At 39.1% G+C, this 14,976-nt stretch overlaps 1 protein-coding gene across 5 annotated transcripts in view; it reads left to right on the top strand.

Moving 5' to 3' along the window:
• Positions 1 to 14,976, top strand: part of SMARCC1 (SWI/SNF related, matrix associated, actin dependent regulator of chromatin subfamily c member 1) — a 192,668-nt gene that overhangs the window by 25,451 nt on the left and 152,241 nt on the right. For all 5 annotated transcript variants that reach the window (XR_009009515.1, XM_057554908.1, XM_057554907.1 and 2 more), the window contains exon 3: positions 11,050 to 11,135. Coding sequence is in view for 4 of the 5 variants with exons in the window: in XM_057554908.1 (XP_057410891.1) it covers positions 11,050 to 11,135 (86 nt within the window). In the remaining variant the exon portion in view is untranslated. The remainder of the gene's footprint in view (positions 1 to 11,049; positions 11,136 to 14,976) is intronic.

Here is a 14,976-nt window from a genome sequence, read left to right on the forward strand (position 1 = left end):
ATCTGATCCTTGGTTTTATAATTGTTCCCTTCAGAGTACCTGAGTGGCAGGAATAAATGGGTAGGTCTAAGAGGAATCTGTTGTCTTCAAATTTTTCACTTTGAACAGTTTTTCCTGATAGACTTCTTTTTGAGCTTTCTGCTCCTGAAAGTGTTCTGTGGCAAAGAAGCATTAGAAAACTAGGAATCAGTGAACATTATGGTCCCTACAGGTTTAAGTATTTTATTACCTGTATCTGAGAATGGTATTGTTTTGCCAAGATCATGCTAAATTCTAGGACTTTCGGAATGGGGGGAGGAAAAGACCAAGATTAGCATGTAAGTCTGAGAAGCAAGAACAAAAGTGCTTCTGGAGACAAATCACTCATCTTAGTCACCACAGGAGTGATACTACACTCTTGGAGTGACTGGAGAAGTTCCTGATGTCCATGGGGTCCAATCTAGCAGGGAGGGCAAAACTGTAGAGCCTTCAGACTGCCGCCTGGATCTCCTTAGAACAAGGACATTGTCTTACAAATACAGTTATCAAATTTAGGAAATTTAACATTGACACAACACCATTATCTACTATATAATCCGTCTTCACATTTCACCAATTATCTCAGAAATGTTTCTTATAAGAGCTAAACCAAGATCCCACATTTTAGTTATATCTCTTTAGTCTTGATTAATTTGAAATAGTTCAGCCTGTGTCTTTGTCATTCATGACTTAAATTTTTAACCACTGGACCACCTGTTCTTCATGACTTAAATTTTTGAAGCACACAGACAAATGTTAGATTTGTAAAATTCTTCCATGTTATTACATGTAGTTTGTTCATTCTGGTTATTGTTTAAGGGTTTGGCAAATTTTTTCTTAAAGGGACAAATGGTAAATATTTTAGGCTTGCAGGTATATGGACTCTGTCACAACTACCCAACTCTGTTGTAGCATAAAAAGCAGCCAAAGGCAATACCTACATGAGTAGGTGTGACTATGTTCAAATGAAAATTTTAAAAATGGGCAACTTGGTCATAATTTGGCATCCCTTGCTGCATAGTATTTCACTGTGGGCATATTGCACAATTTATTTATCCATTCTACCATTGATGGGTTTTTGGGGTTATTTCCAGTTTAGGGCTATTGCAAATAGTGCTGCTGTGAATATTTTTGCATATGTCTTCTGGTAATCATAGGTATTTATGTCAGTTACACTCCCACATGTGGAATTGCTGGGTCACAGGGGGTGCATGTTCAGCTTTAGCAGATATGGCCAGTTTTCCAGAACGCTTGTGCCAATTTATACTCCCACATGCAGTGTACAGTGTATAAGGGTTCTAATACTCTACTTTCTCACCAATGCTTGTAAGTTGTCTTTTTAATTTCAGTTTTTTGGCGGATTTGTGGTGATACACATTGTTTTGTAGTTGCTGATAACTAATGAAGTTGAGCACCCTTTTATATTTTGTACCATTGGGCTGTTCTCTTTTGTTTTCTACCAGTTTTTTAAAAAAATTAATTATTTTTGACTGCGTTGGGTGTTTGTTGCTGTGCGCGGGCTTTCTCTAGTTGTGGCAAGCGGGGGCTACTCTTCGTTGCAGTGCGTGGGCTTTTCATATCAGTGGCTTCTCTTGTTGCAGAGCACGGGCTCTAGGTGCACGGGCTCCAGTAGTTGTGGCACGCAGGCTCGGTAGTTGTGGCTCGCGGGCTCTAGAGCGCGGGCTCAGTAGTTGTGGTGCACGGGCTTAGTTGCTCTGCGGCATGTGGGATCTTCTCGGATCAGGGCTTGAACCTGTGTCCCCTGCATTGACAAGCGGATTCTTAACCACTGCACCACCAGGGAAGCCCCTGATGTGTTTCTCGAAGCTGAGGATTTATATCCTTTAAAATTTCTAGGAAACTTTAGCTTTTATTCTTCTGTGTCTAGTTGTCTAATTTTCTGTCAGCTGTGCTTTTACTTTCATTGGATGTTATTTGTTCTATGGGTTACATATATATATTTCTCAAGTCTTTCTGTCTTTTTAGTGTCGTTAATCACTTTATGTGTTCTAATTTTACAAGCCCTGTAGTGTTTTTTCTATTATCTGAAAATGTTAGGATTCTAATCTTGCTGTTAGCTTTGTTTGTTGACTTAAAAACACTTAATTATGTTTGAATTGTGGCCTGTCCTCTTTCAGTGGAAGTTTATTTGGGAATCCTGTTGATCTGGGTTGAGAATTTGCTCATTAAGAAGGCACTTCAGGGCTTCCCTGGTGGCGCCGTGGTTGAGAATCTGCCTGCTAATGCAGGGGACACGGGTTCGAGCCCTGGTCTGGGAGGATCCCACATGCCGCGGAGCGGCTGGGCCCGTGAGCCACAATTACTGAGCCTGCGCGTCTGGAGCCTGTTCTCCGCAACAAGAGAGGCTGTGACAGTGAGAGGCCCGCGCACCGTGATGAAGAGTGGCCCCTGCTTGCCACAACTGGAGAAAGCCCTAGCACAGAAACGAAGACCCAACATAGCAATCAATCAATCAATTAATAAAAAAAAAATAAAATAAAAAAAAAAAAAAAAGGCACTTCAGAGGACCCGCCAACTTTAGGACCAATTCTTTTTTTTTTTTTGGCCGCACCGTGCAGTATGCGGGATCTTAGTTCCCTTATTAGGGATGCAACGTGTGCCCCGTGCATTGGGAGTGCACAGTCTTAACCACTGGACCACCAGGGAAGTCCCTAGGACCAATTCTTTTGTTAATTTGGCATGGGGTTCCTAGACTAAGTATTGATAGTGTACATCTCCAACTCAAATTATCTTGAGGTGGAAGCTTGTTTTCCTTCTTAGTTTTTAGCTGGCAGATATTTTTTCCAGCTTATCCTTTCCCTAATGGTGCAACCTCTTGATACCCCTGGTGTTATGTGTGTATGTGTGTGATAGGTGATTGTCTTAGTTCTAATGTCCTCACTTGCATAGGTCTGTAGTCTTACTTCCTGACCCTGTAGAGAAACTCAAACCCTAGCATTTAGGTTATCAAGGTTGATGATATTACTTACCTATTTAATCCCATTATCCTCAGCCTCCTGTCACCCTAGAATTTTAGTTTTTAACTCAACAAGATTGCCACTTTGACTTTTAGTTTGAATTTTTTTTTTCTTCTTTTATTTTTGTCCCTGGGGATTTGTTCTCCTTCTAATTCAGCTACACATTTAAAATAATGTCTGTATTTTTTATCAAACATATATTTTTAGTGGTAGAGTTTTCTGGTTATTTAGTCTGCCATATTGCTAGAGCCAGCAACACCTTTTCATCTGTAAAATGGGGTGAAGACAGTGAACTTGTGAGGAGTAAATGAGGTAATATATATAAAGTGCCTCATGGTAAATTCTCAGTAATTGGTAGTAATTATAATACTTTTTGTTCTCCTCAAGAATAAGAATACTACACCAGTGATTACCTATGATTAGAGGTGATAATTATAACACTATTATCATTTCTTTTATTAATAAACTTGGGAAATGTTTCTAGAAAGCATTATTTTAACTCAAAGCAGTTAAAATACGTAAAGAAACTTATGGAATGTTTACTGTCATTGTACTTTGTGAGGTAAAAGGATTCTGGACTCTAAGTGATAGGATTTTTCCCCCATAACTGTTCTCAATTTATGAAGATGACTGTGATTTTCTGTGAACATTCTTGGTTTCTGGCTCATGTTCAGTTTCTGCTCCTTTATTCACTTCCTCACATCCGCCTTCTGGCACAGTCATTCATTGATAAACAGACCCAAACATGGCATTATAAATGTGTATATTCTAGTCACACAAACGTATACCATTGTCGTCCTTTTTACTGCACGTTGGCACTACCTTGTCTTTAATGAATAAGTCAAAAAATAAAGAAATAAGGACACTACGGCACAAATTTAAAGCACTTTTAAGTATTGCAGTTAGGTTTATCTTTTTTAAGGTTTACTCAGCTCAGCAGAATTTTAAATGGGCTGTATAAATAGGTAGGATGAGACCACTTTATATACATCCAGAATAAGATTAGATTAAATTTCCAATTTAGTCAGAGATGTAACAGCTTATCAAAAGGAGTGTGGTCACACAACTGGGAATAGAAGCAGCCTGTTAGAGCTGTCCCTGACCCCCAGAGTCTCTAATTGGGGTATGCAGCTGCTTAGATAACTCACGAAAGGCAGGCTGCCTTTGCTGGCTCTGGAAGGCTCAAGTTTCGGTACCCTATTATTCTTTAGGTTTTTCAGTACTAATCAAGAGGAATTTATTCTTAACCATCTGGCTTCTTTAGAGAATGTTTAAGAACTTGAGCTCTAATATTTGAGCCACATCCAGCGGCAGCTTGAGCAGGCCCTCTTCAGGGTGAGGGTAGTTGGGATGAGGATTGAATGAGGAAGTACAGTCAGGGGCCAGTGGGTGTCCCTGAGAAGTCTCTTGTCTCTGCCTCCAGCTTTCCATCTCCTGACTCTGGTCTACTACACTTTTATGTGGGTGATTCTGATACTGAGCTTGTCAGGAGGACCAGAATCCCAAATCCATTTCCATGCAAGCTCTAAGAATCCTTGATGTATGACAAGGTCCCTATTTGTTCTTTTGTTTCTTCTGCCACATCTTTAAGAATGTTTTTCTTATTGCACTTTATTACTGGAACTAGTACCCTTGACAGGTTTGTGAGTCTCCCTCTTTCCGTTTATTCAGATCTTACCATTAGAAAATTGAAGGTCTCAGTTTTCTACCTCTTCATTCATCACTTGTCCCTATAGTTGTTGATAGAAGTTATTTTGTCTGTCTTAAGCCTATATCTGATAATATTTTAATTTCTCAAATTAATCTGTTTAGAAATTGACTGTCACCTTAAATTACATGTAGAGATGTTTTATTGTGATCTGCTCAATATATATTTCTCAGTAGTTTGGATCTGAATTTTTAAATGATTTTAGTACAGTAAAACTGTTGAGAAAATTTTTATGGATTACCTACATTGTCAGGTACTCCGCTGAATATTGATGTTAAAGATTTGAATAAGACACTATTTCTGTCCTCAAGGAGTTCGAATAACAGATCTATAAACCAGTCATTTCTGTATTACGCTGCGAGTGGTGTGCATGTGTGCAACAGTGATATGCCCATGTGGTTGGCAAGAACATTTTAGCTCAATCTCTGGGCGGTTCAGAGAAGGATTAGTAGGAGAACTAAGTCTCATTCTACTCTAGTAGATACCTTAGCACATCATTCTAGTTTAAGTGCCAACACTACAAAATTTTAATATACATTTTCTCAGATAAATAACAAGTTGTCAATGATAAGACTTGCACCCAGATGCTTTTGTTTAGAATATGTAATGCAGCTTTTGGGATGTACCAGGAATAGTGTTGGGCAAAAAATTAGGAACTCAGAAACCCATGTAATGTTTAAAAAGCAATGAGATAACCAGACTGATCTGTGAGGCTTACTTGTCTGTTTAATTTGGAAGAGCTCATCTTAATGATTCTTAATATTTCTTATTTTAAAACATACTATTTATTTATTTTTAATTATAAAATAAACATAACAAAATTTACCATTTTAGTCATTTTTAAGTGTATAGTTCAGTGGCATTAAGTACATTTATGTTGTTGTGTGACTGTTACTACTATCCATCACCAGAACTTTGTCATTTTCCTAAATTGAAAACTCTGTACCCGTGAAACAATAACTTCCATTCCTCTCTCTCTCCAGATCCTACCAACCACCATTCTGTTTTTGTCTCTCTTAATATTTGATATCATATGTTTTTTTCATTATATTATTTTGTAATAATAGTTTTCAAAGGAAAAAATGAATGGTATATTTTTAACACTTCATCTTTTTTTTTTTTTTTACTGTTTTATATTTATTTTATTTATTTATTTTCTTTATCTTTTTGGCTGTCGGGTCTTAGTTGTGGCATGCGGGATCTTTGTTGCAGCATGCAGGATCTTTCATTGCGGTGTGGGCTCTTCTTTGTGGTGTGTGGGCTTCTCTCTGGTTGTGGTGCGTGGTTTCTAGAGCGCGTGGGCTCTGTAGTTTGTGGCATGTGGGCTCTCTCTTTGAGGCACATGCGCTCAGTAGTTGTGGCATGTGGGCTTAGTTGCCCCGTGGCACGTGGGATCTTAGTTCCCCGACAAGGGATCGAACGAACCCACGTCCCCTGCATTGGAAGGTGGATTCTTAACCACTGGACCACCAGGGAAGTCCCTAACACTTTATCTTATTAGCCTATTTGATGATCACATTTATATTAAATTTTTACTTCCAAAATATGGAAGTTATTCAGCATTTGATTTATTTGAGCTCTGCTTTTATAATCCATAAAGTGCAAATCTTTTTAAAATTGTTGCACAGATTTTAGCTATAACTTAAATGCATAGTTAAATATAGTTATACCATGTTTCAGTGGTCATTAAAATATTTTAAGAGTTCAGTTATAATTTTTCTAAAATTTAATGTCAGGAACCTAAATTGGAAAAAAAACCTAATGTATACTAATATTTCTTATTCAACAGGAGAACCATATTGGAAATTGTGTGTTACTGGAATTTTCCACATTTTGAAAATCAAATTTTAAATTTACCAGTAGAGTTTTGTAGTATATCAGTATTTTGTCCATTAGAGTTTTTTCTTTTTTTTCTTTTATTGAAGTATAGTTGATTACAGTGTTTCAGGTGTACAGCGAAGTGATTCAGTTATACATATGTACATATATATATATTTTTCAGATTCTTTTCCATTATAGGTTATTACAAGATATTGAATATGATTCCCTGTGCTATATAGTAGGTCCTTGTTGTTTACCTATTTTACACATCGTACTGTGTAGCTGTTAATCCCAAATTTTCAATTCATCCTTCCCCTTTGGTAACCATATGTTTGTTTTCTGTGTCTGTGAGTCTGTTTCTGTTTTGTGAATAAGTTCATTTGTATCTTTTTTTAAAAATGATTTTTATTTTTATTTTTTTTTTAATTTTTCTTTAATTTTTTGGCTGCACCACGTGGCATGCAGGATCTTAATTCCCCGACCAGGGATCGAACCCATGCCCCCTGCAGTGGAAGCTCAGAGTCCTAACCACTGGACCACTAGGGCATTCCCCATTTGTATCATTTTTTTTTTTTTTTTTTAGAGATTTTTTTTTATTTTATTTATTTATTTATTTATTTTAAATTTATTTATTTAATTAATTAATTTATTTATTTTTGGCTATGCTGGGTCTTCGGTTCGTGCGAGGGCTTTCTCTAGTTGCGGCAAGTGGGGGCCACTCTTCATCGCGGTGCGGGGACCGCTCTTCATCGCGGTGCGCGGGCCTTTCACTATCGCGGCCCCTCCCGTTGCGGGGCACAGGCTCCAGACGCGCAGGCTCAGCAGCTGTGGCTCACGGGCCCAGCCGCTCCGTGGCATGTGGGATCTTCCCAGACCAGGGCTCGAACCCGTGTCTCCTGCATTAGCAGGCAGATTCTCAACCACTGCGCCACCAGGGAAGCCCATGTATCATTTTTTTAAGATTCCACCTATGTGATATCATACGACATTTGTCTTTCTCAGTGTGACTTATTTCACTTAGTATGATAATCTCTAGGTCCATCCATGTAGCTCCAAATGGCATTATTTCATTCTTCTTTCTGGCTGAGTATTATCCAGTTTTGTGTGTGTTTGTGTGTGTATACACCACATCTTCTTTATCCATTCAACTGTTGATGGACATTTAGGTTGCTTCCATGTCTTGGCTATTGTAAATACTGCTGCTGTGAACATTGGGGTGCATGTATCTTTTCAAATTAGAGTTTTTCTCTGGCTATGTGCCCAGTAGTGGGATTGTTAGATCATATGGTAGTTCTATTTTTAATTTTTTAAGGAACCTCCTTACTATTCTCAGTAGTGGCTGCCCTGATTTATATTCCCACGAACAGCGTAGGAAGGTTCCCTTTTCTCCACACCCTCTCCAGCATTTATTGTTTGTAGACTTCTTTTTTCTTTTCTTTTTAAAATAAATTTATTTATTTATTATTTATTTTTGGCTGCATTGGGTATTTGTTGCTGCGCATGGGCTTTCTCTAGGTGTGGTGAGCTGGGGGCTACTCTTCGTTGTGGTGTGTGGGCTTCTTATTGCAGTGGCTTCTCTTCACAGGCTCTAGGCACACAGGCTTCGGTAGTTGCAGCACGCGGGCTCAGTACTTGCGGCTCGTGGGCTCTAGAGCACAGGCTCAGTAATTGTGACACACAGGCTTAGTTGCTCCGCGGCATGTAGGATCTTCCTGGACCAGGGATCGAACCCGTGTCCCCTGCATTGGCAGGCTGATTCTTAACCACTGCGCCACCAGGGAAGTCCCTCTTTGTAGACCTTTTTTTTTTTTTTTTAAGTATTTATTTATTTATTTATGGCTGTGTTGGGTCTTCGTTTCTGTGCGAGGGCTTTCTGTAGTTGTGGAAAGCGGGGGCCACTCTTCATCGCGGTGCGCGGGCCTCTCACTATTGCGGCCTCTCTTGTTGCCGAGCACAGGCTCCAGACGTGCAGGCTCAGTAATTGTGGCTCACGGGCCCAGCTGCTCCGCGGCACGTGGGATCTTCCCAGACCAGGGCTCGAACCCGTGTCCCCTGCATCGGCAGGCAGATTCTCAACCACTGCGCCACCAGGGAAGCCCTCTTTGTAGACTTTTTGATGATGGCCATTCAGACTGGTATGAGGTGATAGCTCATTTTAGTTTTGATTTGCATTTCTCTAATAATTTGTGATGTTGAGCATCTTTTCATATGCTTGTTGGCCATGTGTATGTATTCTTTTGAGATTCTCTACCCATTTTTTGATTGGGTTGTTTGAGCTGCATAAGCTGTTTTATATTCTGGAAATTAATCCCTTGCTTGAGTCACATTGTTTGCAAATATTTTCTCCCATTCCATAGGTTGTCTTTTCATTTTGTTTACGGTTTCCTCTGCTGTGCAAAAGCTTTTAAGTTTAATTAGGTCCCATTTGTTTATTGTTGCTTTTGTTTCCATTACTCTAGGAGATGGATCCAAAAAAATATTGCTGTGATTTAAATCAAAGAGTGTTCTGCCTATGTTTTCCTTTAGGCGTTTTATAGCATCTGGTGTTACATTTAGGTCTTTAATCCATTTTGAGTTTATTTTTGTATGTGGTGTTATAGAATGTTCTAATTTCATTCTTTTACATGTAGCTATCCGGTTTTCCCAGCACCACTTATTGAGACTGTCTTTTCTCCATTGTATATTCTTGCCTCCTTTGTCATAGATTAATTGACCATAAGTGCGTGAGTTTATTTCTGGGCTTTCTGTCCTGTTCCATTGATCTATGTGTCTGTTTTTGTGTCAGTACCATACTGTTTTGATTATTGTAGCATTGTAGTATAATCTGAAGTCAGGAAGTGTGATTCTTCCAGCTCCATTCTTCTTTCTCAAGATTGTTTTGGCTATTTAGGGTCTTCTGTGTTTCCATGCAAATAAAAAAGTTTTTTGTTTCAGTTCTGTGAAAAATGTCATTGGTAATTTGATAGGGATTGCATTGAAACTGTAGATTGCCTTGTATGGTCATTTTGACAATATTGATTTTTCCAATCCGGGAACACGGTATATCTTTCCATCTGCTTGTGTTATCTTCAGTTTCTTTCATTAGCATCTTACAATTTTCAGAGTATGGGTCTTTTGCCTCTTTAGGTAGGTTTATTCTTAGGTATTTTTACTCTTTTTGATGCGATGGTAAATAGGGTTGTTCCCTTAATTTCTCTTTCTGATCTTTTGTTGTTAATGTATAGAAATGCAACAGGTTTCTGTATATTAATTTTGTATTCTGCAACTTTACCGAATTCATTGATTAGCTCTAGTAGTTTTCTGGTAGTGTCTTTAGGATTTTTTTATGTATAGTACTATGTCATCTGCAAACAGTGACAGTTTTACTTCTTCCTTTCCAATTTGGATTCCTTTTATTTCTTTTACTTCTCTGATTGCTGTGTCTAGGACTTCCAAAACTATGTTGCAGAAAAGTGGTGAGAGTGGGCATCCTTGTCTCGTTCCTGATCTTAGAGGGAATGCTTTCAGCTTTTCACCATTGAGTATGATGTTAGCTATGGTCTGTCATATATGGCCTTTGTTATGTTGAGATATATTACCTCTATGCCCACTTTCTGGAGGGTTTTTATCAGAAATGGATGTTGAATTTTATCATAAGCTTTTTCTTCATCTGTTGTGGTGATCATATGGTTTTTATCCTTCAGTTTGTTATTGTGGTGTATCACGTTGATTGATTGCGGATATTGAAAAGTCCTTGCGTTTCTGGGATAAATCCCACTTGATCATGGCGTATGATCCTTTTAATGTACTGTTGGATTCGGTTTGCTAGTATTTTGTTGAGGATTTTTACATCTATGTTCATCAGTTATGTTGGCCTAAATTTTTTTTTAATAAATTTATTTATTTTATTTTTGGCTGCTTTGGGTCTTTGTTACTGTGCGCAGGCTTTCTCTAGTTGCGGCAAGTGGGGGGCTACTCTTTGTTGCGGCGCACAGGCTTCTCATTGCAGTGGCTTCTCTTGTTGCGGAGCACGGGCTCTAGGCTCGTGGGCTTGGTAGTTGTGGCTCGTGGGCTCTAGAGCGCAGGCTCAGTAGTTGTGGCTCGTGGGCTTAGTTGCTCCATGGCATGTGGGATCTTCCCAGACCAGGGCTCAAACCCATGTCCCCTGCATTGACAGGCAGATTCTTAACCACTGCGCCACCAGGGAAGCCCGGCCTAATATTTCTTATTGTACATTTTAAAAATCAGATCTTAAATTTACCAATGGAGTTGGTGGTATATCAGTATTTTGTACATTTAATGTTTTCTGCTGAAACAGTTTGATGTATATTTTGTAAATCTTGTTTTTCATAGACTGTTTACTTAAAGAAAGTTTTCTAAAGAAAATAGAAAAATTTCTTTTTACCTCAGTTTGTTCCAGAAGTATTTAAGGTTATTAAATTAGAAGTTGTTTATAACTTTGAGTTTATTAAGCTTAGAATTCAGACATGAGTAATTTTGTCAGAACTTTGATTTTTCTCATGTGAAACTTGTATCATTTTTTAGGCAAAATGTTTCATGGATTTCAAAGCTGGAGGCACCTTGTGTCACATTCTTGGGGCTGCTTACAAATATAAAAATGAACAGGGATGGTAAGTTTTTGTATTTATTTGCATGTTTTGCTGTGATATTGAAGTTTTTCAGTGTTAAACCTGTTCCTCCTTTGTATGGTGTTAGAGATTCTATAAGCACGTTATGATTAATATCCAGAGTATGTTGTCTTTTATCTAGAGCCCTAATTTACTTTTTGCCTACATCCAAGAAAAATATCAAACAAATGTTGCAGTTATTATGCGAGTTATTTTTCATATATGGCTGTATGTAGATAGTAGATGGATGTGCATTATTAGCAAATGGGAAGGTAGGCTCACTGTGAAATACATAAATGTGTATTATAATGTGCTGAAAGACACATTATGTATTGTTTTATTGATTAAATGAGCATGAGAGTTTGTTGTTATGAGAGGGTAGCCTTCTGTTTTTCAGTTCTGTTTTCAGCTCTGCTGTTGCAGCTCTTGCCAGAGTATTCCCTGATCTAGGATTGACAACATGTCTGGGTACTCTCATATGGTTTATACCCTCGCTCTGGTTTCCCAGTTGGAACTCTTCTCTTTACTGGTTTTCTTGTTCAGCTTGTATCTCTTCCAAGTCTGACCTGGACTCTTGAGGACAGAGTGTCAAAGTGAAATGTCTTTTCCTAAGTCATTGTGTAACTCGCTTTGTGTGCCAGTACAGTGAAATATTTTTATCTGAAAAGATTTAAGATGGTTTAGAAGGATATGTAAAATAAATCATCTTTAAATTAAAAATGGGGCCAAGAAAGAAGTAAAGGATAGAGTTAGAGACTTTAAGAGGAATGAGGAGTAAGAATTTTTCTAAGTCTTCTTCTCAGATTATACCAGAATTATCCTCTTTCCAATATAATTATACACCAGTTGCAGTACACACCTTCCCCCATCTCCTGTGACTTACACACTTGCAGTGAGTGGATCACTTATGTTCCAACAGTGCATGTTTTAGTAACTGCCCACCCATTTGGACATCTGAACAGTGGGCTATCATCTTGCTACTGCTTCTGACTTGCCCCACGCCCAACATACTGTTCTGAACCCTTGTTCTCCAGTCGAACCTCACAGTGTAGCTCCAAAGTTTGTTGATTTCCTCATTATGGCCATTCTCTTTTCCCGTTGTTTCTTTTTGTTTCTGCTTTCTTACTTACTTCCTGCTTCCTCTTAGCTTCCAGTTATGTCAGGGTGGAATGTCACGTATATGAGGTTGAGTGGGAACACATGAGGTTGAGTGGGAACACCTGGTAATTATTGGTATATTTGTGAATAGACTGTACAGATTAAGAGTCCAGAATTAGAGGGATTCCCCTGGTGGCACAGTGGTTAAGAATCAGCCTGCCAGTGCAGGGGACACAGGTTCAAACTCTGGTCTGGGAAGGTCCCACATGCCGCGGAGCAGCCAAACCCATGCGCTGCAACTACTGAGCCTGCACTCTAGAGCCCACGAGGCACAACTTCTGAGCCCGCGAGCCACAAGTACTGAGCCCACATGCCACAGCTACTGAAGCCTGCACGCCTAGAGCCCGTACTCTGCAACAAGAGAAGCCACCATAGTGAGAAGTCCATGTACTGCAACGAAGAGTAGCCCCCGCTTGCCGCGACTAGAGAAAGCCCCCCGTGCAGGAACAAAGACCCAATGCAGCCAAAAGTAAATAAATAAATTTATTTAAAAAAAAAAAGATTCTAAAATTAGTGTGTTTGAGTTTGATCTTTCTGGATATCTCTAAATAGTGTTAAAAAAAAAAAAAGGAACGTCTTACTTGTAGTGGTTTTTTTTTTCTTTTCTTTTTTAATAAATTTATTTATTTTATTTATTTATTTTTGGCTGTGTCGGGTCTTCGTTGTTGCCCGCACGCTTTTCTCTAGTTGAGGTGACTGGAGGCTACTCTTCGTTGCGGTGTGCGGGCTTCTCATTTGGGTGGCTTCTCTTGTTGCAGAGCACGGGCTCTAGGCATGCGGGCTTCAGTAGTTGTGGCTCACGGGCTCTAGAGTGCAGGCTCAGTAGTCGTGGTGCACGGGCTTCGTTGCTGTGTGGCATGTGGGATCTTCCCAAATCAGGGCTCGAGCCCGTGTCCACTGCATTGGCAGGCGGATTCTTAACTACTGCGCCACCAGGGAAGCCCTTATTTGTAGTTTTTCAAGTATAGTTATATATAACTGAGGGACAACAAGAAGGATGGTTTTGACATACTGTGGAAATCCAAAAACATTTCCTGAAGAAGAGATTAAATGCAACCAAGTTCAGCCCAGTAACAGAAAAGTAAATGTCAGTGCCCTCTTGTAGAGTGATTAGGACCTTGTTTATTCTCTTACAGTTCTAAACAGGTTGCTATATGTTGTAATCATAGTTAATGCCTTTCAAAGAGATTATTGAATGAAAATATTTTGTATTTTATTAGTTTTGCTTGGCAGTGGTAAACTAGGTTCAATGAACATAAAGTTTAGGATTAGTCTTTTTTTTTTAAAAATATTTATTTATTTATTTTGGCTGCACTGGGTCTTAGTTGTGGCACACGGGATCTTCGTTGCGGTATGTGGGATCTTTAGTTATGGCATGCGGACTTCTTAGTTGCAGCATGTGGACTTCATAGTCGCGGCATGCATGTGGGATCTAGTTACCTGCCCAGGGATCGAACCCAGGCCCCCTGCATTGGGAGCATGGATTCTTACTCACTGGACCACCAGGGAAGTCCCTAGGATTTGTCTTAACATGAGAAGTAACCTTTTATTTTTCCCTATGACACTATTTGCTACTGACATTTATTTCTTACAGACAAGGTCAGACCTTTTTGTTTAAGTTAGAATGATAATACTTTTCTTTCTACCTTAAGACTTGATTGTTCAACTTTTATTTCCTTCTTCAAAGTCTCCTTCAGATTAAAATATTTTGTTTCAGTTTTTACCACAGAAAGTCTCTGGTAGTGGCTTTCAACTTCTAGGCATCACTTGGAGTCCTTGTTAAAAATATAAATTACTGGGCTTTATGAACATAGAGTGTCATCTACTAAGCTTGGCATGAAAACAGAATCTGCATTTTCAAAAAGCACTCTAGATGATCCTAAGACCACACATTGAGAAATGCTGGTTAGTCAGGTTGTCATTTAAATGAAAATGTGGTTTAGACCTTTTAACTTGTGAAGAATTATCCATTTTGATAGTAGTTTAAAACACTGTTTTCTGTTAGTCATCTAGCTTTTTAATTAAAACACACACACACACACACACACACACACACACACACACACACACACACACACACACACACACACACACACACACACACACACAGCGAGCAAGCACCCCACGCAAGGGTTCAAACCAATTTCGTTATCCTCAAAGTCACATACCTAGTGGGATATAATTTTTTAGTCTACTTTTGTATAGTGGATCTCCCTCTTCTTCCCATATGTGCCTACCTATTTCCAGTCTCTATATCTAGGCTGTGTGCCATTCTTTTGGGATGCAGCATACTGGACCTCTTACTGGTGATGGTCTTCAGGCTTTTATAGCTTAGCCTCATTAAACAAAGCCCCTTACACTCGAGGCCCACTTTGGTCACTTCCCGTACAACTGTTTGCTGTACTGTTGCTATTTGCTTTGCTCCCAGCTCAGTGCATTTTTGTTTTGCCTTTTATTTTTATTTAAAAAAAAAATTTTTTTTTTTAAGTACATATTTTTTTTTAAATTAATTAATTTATTTTTGGCTGTGTTGGGTCTTCGCTTCTGTGTGAGGGCTTTCTCTAGTTGTGGCAAGTGGGGGCCACTCTTCATCGCGGTGCGCGGGCCTCTTACTATCGCGGCCTCTCTTGTTGCGGAGCACAGGCTTCACACGCGCAGGCTCAGTAATTGTGGCTCACGGGCCCAG

Source organism: Balaenoptera acutorostrata, chromosome 10, assembly GCF_949987535.1.
Source record: "Balaenoptera acutorostrata chromosome 10, mBalAcu1.1, whole genome shotgun sequence".
NCBI classification, from domain to species: domain Eukaryota; kingdom Metazoa; phylum Chordata; class Mammalia; order Artiodactyla; family Balaenopteridae; genus Balaenoptera; species Balaenoptera acutorostrata.